The sequence below is a fragment of the Jaculus jaculus genome, chromosome 11 (assembly GCF_020740685.1).
Source record: "Jaculus jaculus isolate mJacJac1 chromosome 11, mJacJac1.mat.Y.cur, whole genome shotgun sequence".
In the NCBI taxonomy this organism is placed as follows: domain Eukaryota; kingdom Metazoa; phylum Chordata; class Mammalia; order Rodentia; family Dipodidae; genus Jaculus; species Jaculus jaculus.
The window spans coordinates 107,368,305-107,388,793 of record NC_059112.1 but is presented as its reverse complement, the minus strand read 5'-3'; the positions used below and the strand labels follow the sequence as shown (position 1 = coordinate 107,388,793).

At 44.7% G+C, this 20,489-nt stretch overlaps 1 protein-coding gene across 26 annotated transcripts in view; it reads right to left on the bottom strand.

Moving 5' to 3' along the window:
- Positions 1-323: 323 nt before the first annotated feature.
- The window catches only part of Rbfox1 (RNA binding fox-1 homolog 1), a 1,978,359-nt gene continuing 1,958,193 nt past the window's right edge, over positions 324-20,489 (bottom strand). For 14 of the 26 annotated variants that reach the window (XM_045161626.1, XM_045161611.1, XM_045161608.1 and 11 more), the window contains 3 exons: positions 19,669-19,721; positions 2,379-2,454; positions 1,786-2,005 (listed from right to left, as the gene is read on the bottom strand). In XM_045161626.1, coding sequence (XP_045017561.1) covers positions 1,864-2,005; positions 2,379-2,454; positions 19,669-19,721 — 271 coding nt within the window. In that variant the 3' untranslated portion in view covers positions 1,786-1,863. Of the gene's footprint in view, positions 801-1,785; positions 2,006-2,378; positions 2,455-19,668; positions 19,722-20,489 lie in introns of those variants that run through there. The other 12 variants (XM_045161610.1, XM_045161609.1, XM_045161624.1 and 9 more) reach the window with 5 other exon arrangements.

The window sequence follows — 20,489 nt, the reverse complement described above, 5'->3', positions numbered from 1 at the left end:
TGGTTGAAAGGGAACCCAGCTTCCTCCCACAGGTGCCAAAGTGCTGCTAGAAGCAGCCTCTCAACAGGAAGCTTGGCTGGACCTGGCCAGGAGTAACTTAGAACCGTTGGTTTATGATTGGTGGTGCAGTGGGTCATTTAGATTCATCAGTTACTATGTGTATATATGTTTTTTTTTTCCTTTAGCCAAATCTTAGTCCCCAGCTCTATGCCCCTCCCAGCCTCCCTTTCACAAAATAAAATCATATAGATGCAGAAAGAATGACTACTAAGTCACGTACACTCTTCCCAAGCAGCTTAACCCCCGTAGCTTCATATTCAGCATATATAATTCATTTACACAATATAGCACTCTGGATATGGCCCTAAACCAGTTTTTTCTTTTTTTTTTTTCTTTTTAATTCATATCTAGCTTCTCTCTAGACCAACCACAAAAACTCCTACAGCCAGCAACTGAACTACGGAAACCTTCAGAAATTAAAGACCCACAATATTAAAATACACAGAACAAAATATCTGAGGTATAAGATAAAAAATGTAATTTTTTTCCTCTTTTTATTTTTAGTATTTTTTTTTTTGAGTTGCTAAAATGATGGAGTACTGCGCATACACAATACTCAGGCCTCAGAAAGCTTCCTTTCTCCCCACATTGGAAGGTGTTTGAATGGTTTTTGTCACTTAGTATGGAGCAAAACGGTTGTATCCCCCTCGGTATATACTAGCCTGCAATGAAGAAAGAACGAGACCCACATCATCAGCGTGGCTCCTAGTCTTGGCATCAGTCAAGGGTGCAAAAGCATTCTGAAACAAAGCAATTTGAGGGGTGTGTTTTTTATATTTTCCTTTTGCGACATGTGCATCATAAAAAAGAGACTAATGTCAAAAAAAATAGACACTCAAAACCAACCAAAATGGAGGCACCCCCTTAACCCAACCCCAGGGCATTTTCAGACAGCTAAAGACAGGATCACTCCTGACCTTCCCCCTCCCCAGAAACTCCTTATGAAGAAAAAAAAATCCTTATGAACCTATCGTATCAGCCAGTCCTGTTAGCCACGAGGACTCTGGTACAACAGGGACAAGGGAAGGGTTTGCACTGTCTCCGTGTATTGGTTTGTTTCTTTGATCAATGGATTCATTCATGCTATGCCATGCTCCTTTGGGGAAAGCATGAACCCCATTCAAAGATGGATCTGGACAATATATTGAATGTAGGGATTCAACTCTCCAAGCCTTTCCTCAAATGGACTAGGTGTTGAGGTGGAGTGGGCAGATGCCAAGTCAAGATGGAGATTCAAAATACAAAACCAACCTGCATCTAGACTTGGCTCAGCCATGTCTGGGACTTGACCTTAAGAGGGGCCCGAGCCCACAAGTGCATCTCTGGACCTAACCAGGCTTGTGCAAAACATTTTCCAAATCCCCAGTGGGGTTTCTGTGACCAAGCTCTGGGAAATCATCCCATCCTGGTTTTCACTGGCTATGAAGTGGCCCTCAGCCATTTCCTTTCAAGAGTATCAGTGATTCCACCGAATACCTACAGGGATGCGCTTTTTGCATAAGGACTAATATTCTTGACCCGAGCAGGAGACTGCATGCCAAGCTTTGTGATGTCTGCACACGCTCTCACGTGATGGCCACGTTTTACTAGACTCAAGAGGTTTTTTTTTTTTTTTTGTGCATAGAAATTTGAACAAGTACAGGCGAGTTTGCCCCACCCTCACCTCCCCGTTTCACCCTCCCCCTTCCCCAAACAAAGCCTCATATTCCTCCCCTCCCCCACAAAAAAAGAGAACCCCGCAACCCAACTGATTCTTTCTTATTTCTTCTATACTAGGCTCACACACAAAGTGTGCCTCTCTCTCTACTTTCTCTCCTGGGCAACTATGACTTTAAACATGAATTGTAAAAGGGGAGGAGAGGCCGTCAGATTCTCAGCTGCCTGACAGCAGAGGCCTGGAAGGGTGCAGCTTAGCTCCTGTGAAGTCTGGGCTGGAACCTTGGGGCTATGTGAATGAGCAGCAAAGGAGGGAAGGGGAAAAAAAAAGAAAAAAAAAGTTCCACGTTGACACTACATTCTGTTAGTGATGGATTTAATTATCAAAATGACTAATTATTCCATTAAGGTAAGTGCTCGCTAGGTGAGACTTGCAAAATTAGAAATATAATAACTTACATGCACTACATTGCCAAGAAATTAAGACATTTATCAAGTTTACTGGGAGGATTTAATGTGGCATTTTAGCTGCTGTTAGCACAAGAGACAAATTCAATTAAGGGAGAGTGAGAGGATGCCAACCATCAACCCGTACTATGACCCAGCTGGGGGGCAGGGAAGGGGCACTGGAAGAAGATGGGACAGGAGAATGCACTACTTACCATGGCACCAACGCTGTAGGTGGGGGCTGGAGCAAGTGTGTGGTGGTAGGGGTCGGCAGCATAAACTCGTCCGTAACTGAAAGGGAAACACAGGTAAAGATTGGGCAACAATCTGTAGCTGGAGCTGGCAATACCAATCACAAAATACTAAATACCAGGACACCCGGGACGGGTTCATACTCATCCTGAAACAGGAACTGTCCCCCACTCAAGCACATGACAGAAATGTGTGCCATGTATTTCGCAGTCCATTGATCATAGCTGGCCGTATGGATGTGTGTGTTCAAAGTACACAGTTGTGTACCACCTACTGATGGTGACATGCTCGAAGAAATAAATCTGTCCTTAGCTGATTTTGTCTTTGGGACATCCTGAGGTACATTTACACAAACCAACATAACCATCCAGTCTCTAAGAGTTAAAAACCTATGTGATGGCTGGTATATATGCATACTGCTATTGACCAGTACCTGAGGTATGCAGCTTTGTCTGTACACACACACACGTGTGCGCGTGCACACACACGCATGCACACACATCCCATGCTCATTCAGTATCACTTCTATGTGGCTCAAGTGTAGTGACTGCTGAGACTGAAGCAGGCAGGAAATAGAGATGGAAGACTGGTCTAAAGCAGTCCTGTGCTCCAGAGGGAATTTAACACTCGAGAGAAACTGTTCTCCTGGTTTGGGTGTCACCGAGAAAACGAGATTGGGTCCTTCAGAAATGTTTTAAGGATCTGTCTGTGCAGCTACCGCACAGCACCTTCGAATGGGAAAGAGTGAATGTCCTCAAATAGACACATTTTGAAGGGTCTATGGGACACCCCCTCAGGACAAAAATCCTGGTGTAATGTTGATATGAGTTGTCCAGTATGTCATCCACCCTTGGTTAGGTTGTTAGAACATTCGAAACAGCCTATCTTTTAAGAAAATATTTTATTTTGTTGATTTACTGGAGAGAGGGGGGAAGAGAAACAGGCAGCTACACAGAGAGAAGGGCACACCAGGGCCTCTAGCCATGGCAACAAACTCCAGATCCATGCACAGCCTTGTACATCTGGCTTCATGTGGGCACTGGGCAACTGAACCAGAGTCCTTAGACTCTGTAGGTAAACACCTTAAACTCTGAGCCATTTCTCCATCCTGAAATAGTCAGTTTTTCTGTCTTCCTCTGTCATCTTTCACCCTCCACTTCTCTGGCACCCAGGAGAGGTGTTAGAATAAAAATGAACAAGGGTAGGGAATCATATGTAGCAGGTATCTCCTGAGTGTCTGGATGGAAATGTTGCATGCCATCCAAAGTGAGGGCTCGGGGAGTTTGTATCAATAAGTGACGAAACTAGACAGGATCAAAGCCGACCACTGAGCCACTCAGGGCAGCCTGCTTGCTTGACCCGCTTCACATGCCTTTGCTTGTTTGACTCACTGAGTATTCTAAATGTCACCCTCGATGTGGCTTCGGGAGTGAGGTTTTAATACTGATCAAATCTACTAGGATGGTTCTCTGGAAGGCAGGCCTCACGTGGAGAGTCTGTCATGTACGTGACTAATGGAGAGGGTGCTCAGGAGGAAGAGAGGCAGGCCGGAGCAGGAGGACGAAGGGAAGCACGACTGGGCGAGCTGGATCCTGGCTTCCGCCTGGTCCTATGGGCTGCGTGCCAGAGCTGGTCTGGGCTGGAGGAAGTTGGGGTGGGCGGGTCGCCACTCGGTTGAAGTGGCTTCCCTTGCCTTGGCAGAGAGCTATGTGTTGGGGAGGAAAGGTTATACTGTGTTGTCAACTGACACTCACAGTTGCGAGGGTACGTGCTGTTCAGTGGGGCCTCTTGGCATTGCCAGTGGCTTTTGACTTTTTAAAAAATAAAATGAAGGGACAAAACAGGATGAAATGTTGTGTTTACATTACCAGGCCTAAGCCCTTGATTTAAAATGTGGATGGACTTTGTTCCATGCCTACTTTCATCTTCCCCACATTTTCCCTAAAATCTTCCTTCTCATAGTTGGTTAAAAGTAGGAAGGAAGCAACCCATGTCCCCGAGAGGCAAAGGCTAGGGACAAGAAAATTTGGGTTCAAGTCATGCCTTTAGAGTCCTTGCTCAACTAGTTCCAGGGAAAACACCCGTTTGGCGGCTCTGACTTCGCTTGTCATACTGTGGAGCATGGGAAGGTGAGAGAAGCTGAGTGAAGGCCCTTCTAAACATCAGCCTACCAATAAGAAATAACCGATTAACCCACACTGACCATTGACATTCCAAGGGCGTGTTGTAATCGCCGATCCCTTCTTGCCCGTTTCCAGGGACACTGAGCAACAATCACCTAATTTAGGCACTCCGCTGCAGTAAAGGGCTCTCCTGGTCCTTAGTAACAATGGAGTGAATGGGTGCTTATCTGAGATGCATTTCTCAGTGAAACTAATACCTGGTCAACTCCCACTTGCTTCCATTCACTGCAACATCTTTCTGTTTTGCTTTTCATGGAAAATAGCCTTTCATATGAAAGCCTCCTCTCTGTGGAAGGGCAGATGTAAGGATGCGTCAGAAGGTGGCATGAAAGGATGACGAGCTTTTAAAGACATTTTGTGTTTATAGAAGCCACTCAAGACTCCTGGTCTCAAGCTACTGAGGTTCACGGGAATGCCACGAAGGGTAAGAAAACAATCAGTGGATGATTTTGGCATTGGTCTCTGTTTTATGAGAAAATGATCTGTCACTAGTCTAGAAAAATCCCTGTGATTGGGATTATTGTGCATGTATGCGTGTGCGCATTCACACGCACACCAGAGGGCAGCTTTAGCTGTCATTCTCATAAACTCCATCCACCTCCTTTGAGATAGGGTCTCGCACTGACCTAGATATTGCCAAGTAGTCTACACTGACTGGCCAGAGAGACCCTCTCACCACCTCCCCAGGATGGGGATGGCAAGTATGGATGATCACAGCATATTTTTGATGTGGATCCTAGAGATTGATCTCAGGACCTCAAGTTTGTGAGGCAAGCACTTTACTGACTGGAACATCCTCCCAGTCCTGAATAGGACTGATTGATTTTGTATTTATTTATGTGTGTTTGGGCATGTGTGCCGTGACATGTGTGTGGGGGTCAGAGAGCTACTTTTCCCAGTTGTGCGCTCCACCTTTGAGACAGGATCTCTTGTCACTGCGGAAGCGTGTCAGACTAGCTGGCCCACAGTTCTCCTGGCTCTGCTTGTACTACTTTGCATCCTGGCTGTATGTGGGTCCTGAGGAATTGAACCTTGGCCTGCAGGCTTTGCAAGCAAGGATCTTTATACACTGATCCATCTCTCTGCTCTTCTCCCTCCCCCATACAAGATTATTGTTAATGTACCTTTCATCTGAACAAATTGGTTACATGAACAACCAAAAATCAGAGAATACTTTGGGAAATGTGTGAAGTGTTGGCACATGAGAGCATCTTCACAAAATGAGTATGAAGGTATAGGACAGTTGTTACTGTCTTTTAATTTAGAGGATGGGTTTACTGTAGAAGAAATGTCCAAGTTTTGGGAGAAAGTCTGAACACAATGGCTGAAAACACAGCTTCTACCACTGTTTTCTCTTTCACTCATGAATGGTGAACCTTATTGGGTGCTGATGCTGGTATAGCTTCAATCTCTGCACAAAACCCAAGGTAACAATTTGGCAGTATTCTCGTCCAAGGCAGACAGAATTCCAGCGGAACCACACTCTTCCCTGCAAATGAGAAGCCTCCTTCTCTCCTCAGGGTGACCTCTACCTTCAGAATAGGGTGGTTTTATTATGATTAATAAATTTCATTTCCACAGAGGAAAAGGGACCATGTCAGCTCACACTGAAAGTGAGGAGGCTTCTTTTCAAATGCTAATTTCTAAACATGCCCTTGTGTGACACCATAGTTTAGACACAAGGTTATTAGGGAAGGTGGGGACTTGAGCATTGCTTTGGTGGCAGGCATGCCAGGCACATCAGCAAACTGATGCCTCAGAGCGGGCTAAGCATAGCCTAATAAGACCAGGCAGCAACTCCCAGAGACCTCAACGGAAGTGATGGCTGCTGTGTGAAGGTCTGACCTAGGATGGGGTCGTCCCCTATGCCACCGTCTCACAACCTATAATCAGACCACAACTCTTTCTCTCCCTAGCTCCAGATCGCACTCACCAGATGTGTCAAAGGAAATGTTCATGTGTCTGTATTACATTGCGCACACAGTATTACTACCCTGAGATGACAGCAGCAATTGACAAAAGCAACTCAATGACTCTGCCATGTTCATATCCCGTCAATCAAAAGCCATTGCTATTGCTCATACCTATACCATCTATCTGCCCACCGTTCCTCAGATTCCTTCCACACATTTTCCTATCTCATTAAATATAAAACCATATAAATCTAGCCCTACTATTTCCACACTGAAAACCCTTCAGTGGTTTTCCATGAACTCTAGGTTGCTATCCAAATTTGTGTGGGTTTTTCCTGTCTCCCTCTGCTCTCTCTGTCTGTCCTTGTCTTGCTCCCTCATGCCCTGTGCTCACGATGCCCCAGGCACCCTGGTGTCCTTCACAATCCTCGGACAGGAGCAAATCTGGGGCGAGGACATGATCACTGGCTTCTCTTCTACCTGGACAGCCTCTCCAACCTTCAGGTCTCAGGCCAAATGCCTTGTTCTCTTCTGACTACCTCTCTGAGGGATACTTTCCAGCCATCTCCTCCATTCCTTCCTGTCACATGACATGTCGGTAATGATTTTAGTTACCTCTCTGTTGCAAGCCCGTAGGGCCAGGTCTCCTTTACCTCTTTGGTGCAGGTGGACAGGGGCCACCTGGCTGGCACTGCCTGAGGAAGGGATGAAGAGGGGAAAAGCAGGCCTGGGAAGACGTTTGCATCCGTGGCTGCAGTTCTAGCACTAGGCTCCACCAGAACATTCTAGCAAGAGAGGGGCTCTCTTGGATAGGCTTTCTGAAGATTACAGCTCTGCTGCTTCTAGACATTCAACACCCTTTTTGAGATCCTGAGAAGAACAGTTTGGGGTCTCTGGGCTTTCATGTCACCCCGGAGAACTCACAGGATCTTAGCCTACTGACATAACATACAAATCTTTTCATGGAAAAGCTAAGCAAAGGAAATAAAAATTACCTCCTCTGATCACTTCATCATCATAGTTTGTAAGAATGAGTGGGGCTCTTTCCCCTCACCCTGCCTCCCTTTCTTTCTGAGGCAGGGTCTCCCTCTAGCCCAAGCTAACCTGGAAACCACTCTGTGGCCTTAGACTGGACACGAACTCATGACAATCCTCCTACCAGAAGACTGTGAAGTGCTGGGATGAAAAGCATGTGCTACCACACCTGGATTTTAGATCTTTTTTTTTTTTTTTTTTTTTTAATGTTCCCAACAAGTTAAGACAAGAAGGCAACACTAGGCCCTGGAAAGAGCCAACCACTGAGGTAAAGAAGGTTCATGGTCAGGTCCAGTCAGTAAAGTGCTTGCCTCTTAAACAGGAGGACCTGAGTTCAGTTCCCCAGCACCCATGCAAACGTTGGGTGCGTGTGGCAGCCTGCCTGTAATCCCAACTGCTCTGGAAGCACAGATATGATTCCTGGGCAAGCTGGCTAGCTAGGCTAGAAAAATGGGCAGGCCCTGGTTCTCGTGAAAGACCCTATCTCAATAAGGTGCAGAGAGATTAAGATACCCCACATTCAGTCTCTAGCCTCTACATGCACAAGTGTGCACGTACCCACACACACGTGTGTCCATACAAATGAAAACATGCATACACATATGCATACTGCACACACATATACATGCAAAAAGGGTCTGAGTTCAAGTCGCGCATCTGCAATGCCCTCACTCTCCTGACATGGCCAAGTTTCTCTCTCTGAACCTCAGCTTCCCCACTCCAACATAGTACATCTCTGCCTGAGCTTTGCAAAGTACCTAGATGAAATGCCCAAGAAAGAAATCTGGTATATTTGTAAAATCCACCCACAAAGGTTAAGGACATTACCCTGCGAGTCTTCTTATGTGGAATTCCCCAAGCTGGTCTCTTCCTCCTGCCAGAGTTTTGATTTTAGAGCCTCCCCCCAAAGGTACTGTTCTAATGTGGTCACAGGTGCCTCTAGCAATCAAGTTACAGATTCTTTTAGAATCAAGATCTGTCTGACGCAGGAGTTACAGCTGGAGCCTGCATCATTGTACCTGGACTTAAGGTTACGCTACAGTGGGATGCGCGCATCTGCTGCCTGTTGAATGGGAAATGTGAACCTGTGTTTGTTCAAGTGTTCCATTACCCTACTGAGAAATGCAAATATTACTTGTTATTAATGAAATCTAGTTCTGACAAGCTGGGTGCTAATGAAATACAAGAAGCCTGTGTTGGTCCCCCACACCAGAGTTCTGACACTTTCATGTTTTTCTTCCAAGGACATAGTAAGGACAGTGTTAATTAACTTCCCTCTATTTCAATTAAGACTTATGATTCCTACAGCGTCATCTCCCCATGCCTCCAGTCCCACAGACGGCTGGAAGAATCCCCGCGGGGCTGAAAGGCGGCTCAAGTATGCTTACCCCTCAGATTAAGTTCACCGTGCGGTGTGGTGTTGAGAGCCTGGCCACTCCAACTGACAGCCAGAAAGCACACACGCGTCTCTCCGGCACGCAGAAGAGCCGGCGCGCCACAGTGAGCCGCGTGAGTGCTCCCCAGGCTGAACGGGACCTTTACCCGTCCTCTGTATGTATCTAGGTGTCATCTGTAAAGTATTTTGGTAAATGAATCCAAGCAGATCACACACTTATCACATTGGGCCCAGTGGTTGTGACATAACACCTTGCTGCCGGGAAAGCCACGGCTTTGGTAGGGAAATCCTCTTGTTCTCTTTCCAGCAGAAGGTGACCTGAGGCCTGAGCCTTAACAAGGCTAACTGACCTGTCTCAGAGACGACCCCTGCACGGACACATAATGGGGAGGGAAGCATTGGAAATTCAATGGAACTGATAAGATATTTTCAAGGTATCATCCTACTTCATCACTCTTATTTTTGAAATGCAAACAAAATGATTGGAAAGAAAACCCTTTGGCTTGTTTTGCTGCTGGAAGAATTAATTTACTTGTGAATTGCAGCTTCCCTCCATCCAGAGAGGACATAAGTGGAACACATGTTCCTCGCCAGGTCTTTTCATGTTTGGGTCATGAGTTTTGCTCCTAGTGATTCCCACTGGGAGGACGGAAGGAACTGTACAGAGCTTCTGCTTGGAGGAGGAGGAGGGCCAGAGAAAGCATGTCACCTCCAAGACCTTCTGCTCTCCGCCAGCTATGGCGTTCCTTCCTTCCCTCACCCAGTCACCACTCAATCTACTATACAGAAGGAACATTATGGCCATCGATGCTTTTCAATGAATCCAGACCATACTTGTCACTGAATCAAAATACAGCAAAAGACAGTAAGAATTCATAGACAGAAGACTGCTGTGATGGTTAGTCTTGTGAACTTGAGTTATTTATTTGAGAGAGAGTGAGCAAGAGAGAAAGAGATGGGTAGAGAAACAGAGAAAGAGAGAGAGAATGGGCATGCCAGGGCCTCCAGCCACTACAAATGAACTCCAGATGCACACACTACCTTGTGCATCTGGCTGATGTGGGTATTAGGAAATCAAACCTGGGTCCTTAGGCTTCACAGGCAAGCACCTTAGCTGCTAAGCCATCTCTCCAGCCCCTGACTGGGTTTAGAATCGCAGTGGAAACCAACCTCTGGGCTTATCTGTGAGGAAGTTCCTAGGTTAGGATAACTGAGGTGGGCAGATTCACTTTAAATATGGGTAGTGCCATTCATGGGTAGGGGTTCTGGACTGATGCAACAGGAGAGAGTAAAGCGAGCACCTCTCTCTTCAGACACAATGTGACCAGCTCCCTCAAGCTTTTTCTGCCACAAGACCTACCCACAGTGATGAGGCCGGATAAAGCCTTCCTTCCTAAAGTTGCTTTTGTTCGTTTTTTTTTTTTTTTTTTTTACAGCAACCAAACAACTAACTTTGTAACAAATCTCTCAGCAGCTCTGTGTCTACAGAATCTCAAAAACCTCTTGGCTTGTGATGTTTCTCTGAACTCAGAATGGGGACAAGCCCCAGCATTCAAAGGGTGAAGGAAAGAAGTTTGGAAGATAGGGTTCTGCAGAAGGGCTTTCAAATTTTTCTCTGAAAATGATTGGTCATTCTCTTACCCTCGTGCAAATAAACACCTACCAGACATCCCAGAATCCTCAGGACCACACCTCTGCACTTTCAGATCGCAGATTCCATCCCGTCATACTTGGCTGTGGGATTAAAGAGTGCGCACCATTTTGAGGAGGTAAGGAAGTGTGTATGAGCTTTCTTGTTGCTGTGAAAGGATGTCTGGTGGAGCTGAACGGGAGCCAAGACTTGTGTTTGCTCATGGCTTCAGAAGTTTCTGTCCATGCTGACTGTTGGTGGCCTTACAGCATTTAGGAGGTAGAGAGACACTCTTCCAGCTGACATTCTCTTCCTGTCTTTCATTCTATCTGGGCCTTTGGGTAGGCCAATGACATCAGTTACGTTCAGCGTGGTCTTCCTCTCCTCTCAGTTAATCCTCTCTGGAAAGGTCTTTTTCACAGGTACAACTGGAAGTCCAGTTTGCTAATTTCCTCAATGCCTACCACCCCAGTCATAATGGCTAATATTTGGTTAAAAATCTTCCAGGGGCAACGGTTCTTATCCACATACTGGGTAGGGAAATGTTACCAACCAGCCTGTTTTATCATACATTCTCAGGACCTCCGGCTACATATCCTGGTTTTTCTGCCATAAGAAAGTATTAAGCAGAAAATGACCATTATGTGTGGGAAACAATTTGAAGAGGGACAGTTGGTCGAGGGTGTGCTTCTGTTCACATCCTTGTGCAGGGTCAGCGGAAGCCTGGGTTCTCAGTTCTCACATTGCTCATGTATGATTACGTCCATGCTCACCGTGATGGACATGCTGATAACCATGGGCAGGACCACACTCCTATGTCCTACAGGCTTCTCAAGGTACATACGTTAGAAGAACCAAACTAGTCTCGTATCACCTGGAGAAATCTTCAAAGGCAGCAAAACCTTTAATAAACAAATTTTCTATTCATCTCTACATGGATTCCATATGTTTTTACTGAATTTGGTTGCCATTCGTTTCCTTGGCTTGGCAGTTGCCTTCAGAAGTCACTTAGGACACCTTTTGACATCCACCGCCTACCTGAAGAGTGGGTTCATCTTTTGAGCCCTTTGGTGTCTATGTGGAAGCTATTGAATTTGTTTTGTACATGGATACCTGTGACACAAGTGTTTGAGCACAATTGCACGTATGAATTCCAAACCCATAGAACTGAAAAAATCCCTGCATTTCTTTCCCAATGTTGTGAACAAATAACTTGACCAAAAGCAACTTAAGGAAGTACAGGACTTAATTTGGCTTACAACTTCAAAGGGAAGCTTCGTGGCGGGGAAGGTTTGGTGACAGGAGCATGAACCAGAGATGATCATATTGTGGTTAAGATGGAAACAGGGCAGAGGAAGTGGGGTGAGGCTATAAGACCTCAAGGCCCAGTCCCCCCACCCTGATAGTTATCCACTTCCTCCAATAAGGCTCCACCTCGTAAGAGGTCTGTGACTTTCCCAAACAATACCACCAGCTGAGGCCCAAGTGTTCAAACTCATGAGCCTGAGAGGGACAGCTTACATTCAAATCACAACAGACGCCATCCCAATGGCAAATCAAATAGCATTTTTGTGTCCTGACAATGTAGTTCACAGCACCTGGCCCTCATCTGTGGAGCAGGTTTAAGGTAAGAATCCTGACTGTAGATTCGCCAAGAAGAGAAGCCACTTTCTGGCACCTGCGAAGACATAGCCAGTCCTACTGTGGGCCTTGCGCTTTGCCCAGTATGGAATGCCTCATAGTCAAGGAGCTGTGGGCACACTGGAGGCCACCCTCCTCCTCCTCTTGGAAATCCTGTTTCACTTTCCCCATGTCTGGTACTGCTCTACTGAACTCTCGCAGAAGTCCCCACGGTGTCTGAAGTCATCCAGCTGCAGTCTGAGCCGCACGGGGAATCACAGAAGCATTTCTATCCTCCATGGGGTCTGTAACACTTCTGCACAGAAGCAGCGCTGAGCAGTAGCTGAGGGCCCCTCCAGGTCACAGTTCCGAGAGTCAAACCCGCCTCTGCTACTTCCCTGCTCAATCGCTCAGAAGTTTCTCCTCCTCCTCCTCCTCCTCCCAGCCAGTCTCCATCATGAATGGAGGCAAAAATGGTGACTCCCAATAGCACTCAGGGTACAGGGCTGTAGTGAGGGCAGAGGGGAGGGGACTACGGGTCACCAGGTAGCTTGCAACGAAGCAAGCATATGTTGCGGGTTGATAATCCTGCAGCCACTGCCCCCTGTCTCTTGCATCTCTCTGGGGATGGGGGTGTACATGTAAGAGCTGCCCCTAGGTTGGGATGACCATGTTAATCTTGGATATTGGCATCTGCCATGCAAGTTGATCAAAGGCTCCAAATGATAACAAGTAAGAGCCATGCTTCTGCCACATACATGAACACACACACACACACACACACACACACACACACACACACTTCTCTTTTTTGGAGGCAAAATGAAAGCATGACATCAGGACATGGTTGGAACTGTACTGTCCCATAGGCATAGAAGAAAAGCCACAATATAAGCCCTTTATGTTGTTCTAAATTCTATAGAAGCTATAGAAGCAAAATAAAAAGGAAATAGGTAAGTTTTATTTTTGTTTTTATTCTTCCCAACATAATCACTTCAACATGTAATCCACATGTAATAATGAATGAAATAGTTTACCTAACCATCAAATTCTAAGTTGTTGGAGTCCAGTGTGGGTTTAAGACTTGGAAATACATGCATCAAGGTGGACCAGCCACAGTTCAGGGGCTCAACATCTCTGTGTTTGGAGGTCATAAAATTGGAGGATCAATCTTGAAAAATATTCTGAGGTTCTCCTTGCCACTTAATAAAAAAGCTTCCTGACTGATTAGCTAGTGTTTGCCCAGGTGTGTCTGGATCACTGCTGTGTGGAATTACCTGGGAATTTGGTGCAATGTGTGGACGTTTGGGCTCCTTCTATAGACTTGGAGTTTGATTCACAAGGTGTGTATATGTATGTGTGTGGTGGGACGGGGGGAGCTGAATGGGTTCTACTTTGGCAATATATTTTATGCACTCCTCTAAGATTTCATAATGACGGTTCTTTTCCTAATTTTGTGTTGATAGAGCATTCTCCTATTTAGGCTAATTCAGAGCTATCTAGACATCGTTAATTTTCACAAGTAAGTGGGTAAAGACTTTTATTTTTATGGGGCTATTTTATTGTTATTGCACACCACCAGCCCAGAACAAGGTCCTGTACACAGTGAGCTCACAATAAGTGGGATTATTATTTTTACTAAGTACCTTTGCTTACATGTTCCCTTCAGCACCTGGTACTTCCCCCAGTGAGACACACATCTTACTCTGCTGGAAACAGACCAATTAACCACAAATCAATTGTCTTTACAGCAACTTTGCTGAGTAATCAGATCAGCCCAAAGCAGGGAAGACAATTAGAGAAGACCTTACTGAAGGATCAATTAGAGGGATGGCCAATTTGGAAGTTTCTTCTAAATGTTATCTGAAGCTGTACTGCAGGTGCAGTGTGTGTGTGTGTGTGTGTGTGTGTGTGTTGTGGTGTGTACGTACACAGGTAGAAGAGGGAGTAAAGGAAAGCCACAGTGCTCATGGCACACATTGAATGTACTGGATATTGTGTAATTATTTAATAAATGCTATGGTAACCTGCCGCACAAGGGGCAGTTGCAACAGCTGTGCACATATACTTATTAGACAGAAGCATTTTCCTGACACCTACCCTTGCCCCATGTCCTTCTGCTTCCTGTTTATTAGGGATGGGGCTGGGTCGTTGCACTGGTGTTTTGGAATGGGTGCCAATGACATGGGATTGGTCAACCTTGCTGCTGGAGAGAGCAACACCTTCCCCCTGTTCCTGTGTACCCAGTCTCCTTCCCTCTTGGACAAAGGCACCAAGGAACTTTCTCTAGTGGGATCTAAGATGAAACCAACTTCTTCACACTGCCTGTTACTTTTAATGGCATAGATCGTCTCATTAGCTGATTTTTGTCCAAAAAGAGTGGTCTCTTGGCCTAGAACTCGTTTTGCCTGTGCGCTTCCCTTAAGTACAACAGGATGCCTATCTTGGAGTCTGCCCCCTTCATCCGCCTCACACACCGAACCAGGCATACAGGAGCATTCGCCACATGCACACTGCCTGATAGGGACAGGGCATGTCAGATCATACCCAGTGGGGATAGCTATTTGGGTGCTATTCTATATTATCTGGTTCCCTCACAGTTTTAACAGTGATGTCCACCCTGTAGCTCACAAGCACTAGTTTCCTGAGCATGACAGCACAGATAGAGAAAACAGAATTCTAACTGGAGGCTTAATGTCAGTGTTCTGAGATCAAGGGACATGTAGGGATAGTGTGACCCACTGAAATGAGCTTTGGCTTCTGATGGGCTCCAGTGTTACTGTGGGTAAGTTACCAAACTGCTTTGGGCCTGAGTATTATTAATATATAGTATAATTAATCTACAATTAGAAATGATGACATTATTTTCCTTTTTGGAGTGTTGTGATAAATTGTATATGCATGTCTCTACAAACTTAAATATATACATAACTGTATATATACATACATATATAATTTATCATGCTCTCTATCACACAGAATTCGCTCAGTGAATTGCAGTAAGTCCTTGTTAAATCCTGACAAATTCAGCAAAGCTGACAGAGGAGGCAGCTATTGCTTCAGGTTGAAGGATTTTTCTCCACCTTGTGACTCTCTAGCAATGTGGTCTAGTGGTGTGGTCAGAGAGGAAGAGGGTAGTCATGGACCCGTAACAGGTAGGACTTCACCCTGTTTTCACCACCACCAGGGTGTGTGTGTTCTCCCACCAAAATCTGGTTCAAAAGCAAGAATGTGTGGGAAGTTCATGAACATGTGTCATCACAGGCTTGCAACATCCCTCTCAGGACCAGCTGCAAGAGGCTCTCAGTGGATGACCATTTTTCTGCTCTTGCCATAGGTCTGGTCTGCATAAGGAACTCCAATGAGCCATGTTAAACACTCAGAACTAAACCAGATGTTACTCAGAGCTAAACCAGATTTCCAGGGTCTTCCCATCGAGCTAAACTAAAAGTTGAGATACTTTTTTACAGCCTCCAGGCCTTTGCCTTGGCTCCTCACTCTCTTCCTGTTATTGATGCTCAATTTAATCACATGCCCCAGCCACACTGGATGTCAATGTCTTGCTACTGGAAACCTCTAGTATGCCTCAACTTCAAGGCCTTTGCATAGGCTGCAATATCAACTGGAAGTACTCTCGACTCTAAAAGTAGCTCATGCCTTCACTCTATGCAGATTTCTGCCCAGTGTCACCCCCATCACAGGAGCCATTTGTCATCATGGACTCTAAAGTGACAGTGAACCCTTACATTCCAACCTCTCCTCTGCTCTTTGATTCATCAGGAATTGTTCAACTTCAGATGCAAGCATATCTACATTTCTTCCTCTCCGTGATTTAGGATGGAGGTTTTTCCATGGAAGGATCATCCTGGATGATTTAATCCTATGATCTCAAGGCTTAGAACCACTTCTGACACATACTAAAAACTCAACAGATGGATTGGAGAGATGGCTTAGTGGTTAAGGTGCTTGCCTGCAAAGCCTAAGAACTCAGGTGCAATTCCTCAATACCCACGTATGCTGGATGCACAAAGTGGTGCATGCATCTGGAGTTCATACGCAGTGGCTAGAGGCCCTGGTGTGCCTATTCTTTCTGTCTGCCTCTTTCTGTCTTATAAGTAAACAAGCAAACAAACAAATTTGAAAAACCACAATAGATAATCATGGCTTTGAATTTCCTGCTACCGACTGAGATAAGTAACTTGCTTCTCAGCTTCCATTCTCACAGAAGACCCATCTCATTCTATCATCACTCATCCATCCTCAGATATATTTGAACGTATCACAGAGGCATGAAGATCAAAGACTCCTGATGTACGCAATAATGGGTGGCTCAATTTCCCCAGACAGGTGCAACTGGCCGCCTTCTACCCTGTTGTTAAACGCATCATCCCTCATTGTGCCCCTTCAGAATCAACCCAACAAAATAGAAACCAACATAGGACTCTGAGGAGTAGAACGAGAGCTGAGCTGGACGTCGCCTTCCAGTTGACTTGCAGTCACAGTGTTGGAAGGTGCTGTGCAGCCGGCTACGGGAGAACAGTCATCAACAGTCTTAACCAGGGGATAATCCTGCGAGCTATACAACTGGCCAGCTGGGCAAGAACTGCCCACTGGGAAAATAGCTGCATGTCTGTTATGGGGGTAACAAACTGTTCTCTGATTAGTTTTCAGGCCCATGGGAGAGATGCCTGATATTTGAAACTTAGTCAAAAGCTCATGACTGGAAAGGTCATAAGCCTGGAAGAGGTAGGGGGAAGGTATTACTGTCATGTGGCTAAATGGATATATTATGCCCACCAAATTGCCTTCTAAATGTTTAATTAAAAAAAAAAAAAGAAGAAAAACCAAGCCAACTGAAACAACTCAGCATTGTCAGAACCACTGAGTATGGACCACAATGTCTCTACAGACATGGCCTTGTAGACAACAGACACTTAACAGGACATGTTTCTCTGGTGTGGCAAAAGGAGGACAAACATGCTGGCTTCATCTGCAGATGACTCCAGCAGAATGCATCCCCTTGCCTCAGAGAACTTAAGGGAAAACTGTGAGGTGTCGCTGTTGCTGTTTAAATGATTTTTATTTCACCAGCTCTACCCTGAGCAACAGGCAAAAACTGTGCCTTGTTGTATTGGCCACCATTCATTGCTTTCCCGTAAAGTCTGTCTTTTTTAAAATTTCACTTAGAAAATCCACCAAGCCCTGCAAACTGAGATATTAAGCATCTTAATTTACTTCTTTATTTTTTTCAATGCTGAGGATCAGACCTAGAGCCCCCGCTCATCCTCAGTGGGTCAATGTTTGTCTCATTTTGAGAAGTGACGACTTGCTTGTTGTTAAGCCCTGACACTGCATGGATACCTATGCAGATGTAACAGACTTGTCCTGTGCCTTGCAGGGTTGTTTTGGCAAGTAGGTGGGAGTCTGTGCTATATAGTAAGTAAGCATATTGAGGGGGGTCCCAGCATGCATGGGGAGATGCCCTAGAAGACAATCATTTAATTCTCATTCTATGTGGAAGGTGGGCTGGCTACAGGAAAATCTGACATCTAATTGATATGGCTGTAGTGTTTTTCTGCTTAATTCAAAATTATGAGCTGGAATGGGAACTCATGAAGTGTGCAGCACATTATTAATAGAGCCATCAGAAAATAGCATCCGCTTTCTTAATTTGAAATGTGATCCATAAGAATTCAGTAAGAATTTGCTAATCAGCCCTTCTCTAGAACACTGGGAAGGTAGCAACCCAAGCTGGACTCATTGCATTATCTGTTGCATGTGGATAACATGCTCAGAAAGCAGCATTTGTTAAAACATTGGACAGGGTCAATATCTACCTTTTGTATAGTAAATTTTCAGATTTTGGCCTAACATGTCAAAATTTGGAACAACTTGTACACATTGGACCATTCGTGGGACACTGGAGACTCTCATATGCCAACATATCCACAAACAATACTCAGTGATACCTTTAATCCACCATGCTTCCCCCCTTCCATCTCTCCTGGAAATAGTGCATTATTCATGGGTCCCAGAAACAGTTCCTTGCCACTCCATCTTCAGCTTTTAAGCATTAGTGGAGTATTAGTTATGTCTCCACCTCTTCACCAGGAGAATCAGAGATGTTTGGGGCTAGACATCAGTGGGGGGAAGGAGCAGGGGTCATTATCGATGGGGCTTCACGAGAATGGAATAAGTGTTTTCTTTAGAAAGTGAGAATGCACAACTCTGAGATGCATGGGGTCAGACTTCAACCCATTAACAACGCTCACTCTGATCCCATAGCTGACATGGATGTGGAGATGTAGGTGGCCCTGCCTTTCAGGACAGAGAGGACCAGGCGCACCAGTACTCCCAACTGTCTCCCTCCTTTTGATCATTCTCGCCAAAGACTCTACACCTGGAAGTGAAGCATCAGCAAAGGAGCCTTTCTTTACTGCTCCACTGATAAAAGGTGATGGGTGGCAGATGAATGGTCTATGTGTAAGGCTGGTGTGTGAGGTCTGCTTTTGCAAATAATAGCTCACTTGGCCAGTAGGCAAGAGCTATTGTCTCCTTTTTGGTCAAAAGCACCATATTGGCAAGATTTCCTAGTCCTCTGGTGTAGCTTAGCCCTTAAACTCTCCCCTCCATCAAAAAAAAAAAAAAAAGAAAAAGAAAAAGAAAGAAAAAAGAAAGAAAGAAAGAAAGAAAGAAAGAAAGAAAGAAAGAAAGAAAGAAAGAAAGAAAGAAATTAGGTATTAGTAGCTAAGGCACTCACCTATCTTGGCATTTAAAAAAGTAATTCCAAATATAATTGTTCTAAACCACATCAAAGCAAAAAGACAGACATTATTTTGATAGGCGTATCATGCAACTAGGCAATTTTCATTCACGAATGTCTTGGTTTCAAAGCCAAAGACAGACGTCATCTCTGTAAAGTCCTACTTGAGCTATATTTTGAAGGAAAGGAAATAGAGGATCTTAAGAGCTAATAGAATGACGATCCCCTTCTTATAAGACAGAGATAATTATATTCCCTAATGCCACTGGCTTTATGGATGGAGTCTGTTAGGGCCTATAATATTCTATAAAGATCCCAAATAATTCACATTTCAATGTCAGTGAACCCAGATATAATATGTCAAAAAACACGGGAGGCACATGTCTATGTTCCTAATCTCCCTTGATCAGTATTTTATGGTAAGAATACTGATTATCCCATTAGATATTTATTGTGGATTTTCTCACCATCATCTTATTTTTCTGGACCATGGATTATTCAAATCGGAACTCAAAGCATCAGAGTTAGCAAAATGCCTAAGGTCTTTCTATATGGCGGAGCCTAAAGGCTTCAGCTGTCCTCAGAAGTCTATGATTGCTCTTTCTCCCTTTCGTTCAAGTAACTTTCTACAGTGAGCAACTTCAGCATGTGAAGAAGGGGGGAAAAGGATACTGACTCGGATGGATGCATCAAGAAGTAGCAATGTTTGTTACCTGCAGAGCTGTTACAAGAAATTTCATCTGTTGCAACGAAGACGAACTGATTTCTGGAAGAGAAGATAAAATTCACAATACTGCTCGCTTAGGGGGAAACGTGCTCTCTGGCAACAGGCTCCATGTGCACGGGTGAAGGGTGGGAAGGGGTACGTCTCCATGGATGTTGCAAGGAAATGCATGGATGTACCTTGGACTTGGAGAGCGTAGAAAGACCACAAAACAGGCATGCGGGAAACTTAAAACCATGGGGTGGGGTGTCAGAACAGGGATCATGTACAAGCTGTTGATGGGGTATTAATATTGTATGTTACCAAGACATCATGCCAGAATGTGTGTCGAAGGACAGGCTGTTTCAAACTGTGCTTTGCATAGATTTTTATGTAAAAGGAGATTAGAATTAGAAAAAAAAATATGTAGACTATCATTAGGAAAAAGAGTACACTAGAACTAGCTAAGAATATTGTAAAATTGTAGACTTTATTATATAGTATGCTATCCAAAAATACTTCTTACAGGAAAGAAAAAAAATATGCTGTCAGTCTAGGAGAGAATGTTATATGGTGTCAGGTTATGGGTAATAATTTCCTTAACAAACTAGATTGTTATATAAAGAAAGTGAGAGAACTTAACAGTTAAACCCTGATTTGCCCAAGTATTCTCAAATGGTGTAATACAGGGAAGAAAATAAAACTGGGAAGTGCTATTTAACCCTTGAGTTGGCAAGTCCAGAAAGATGATAAAAGTCTCTTAAGATGTTCTCAGCAGTGGAAATCCCACAATATAAGGTTTTCATACCCACAGGTAGTGTTAGTTGCCCA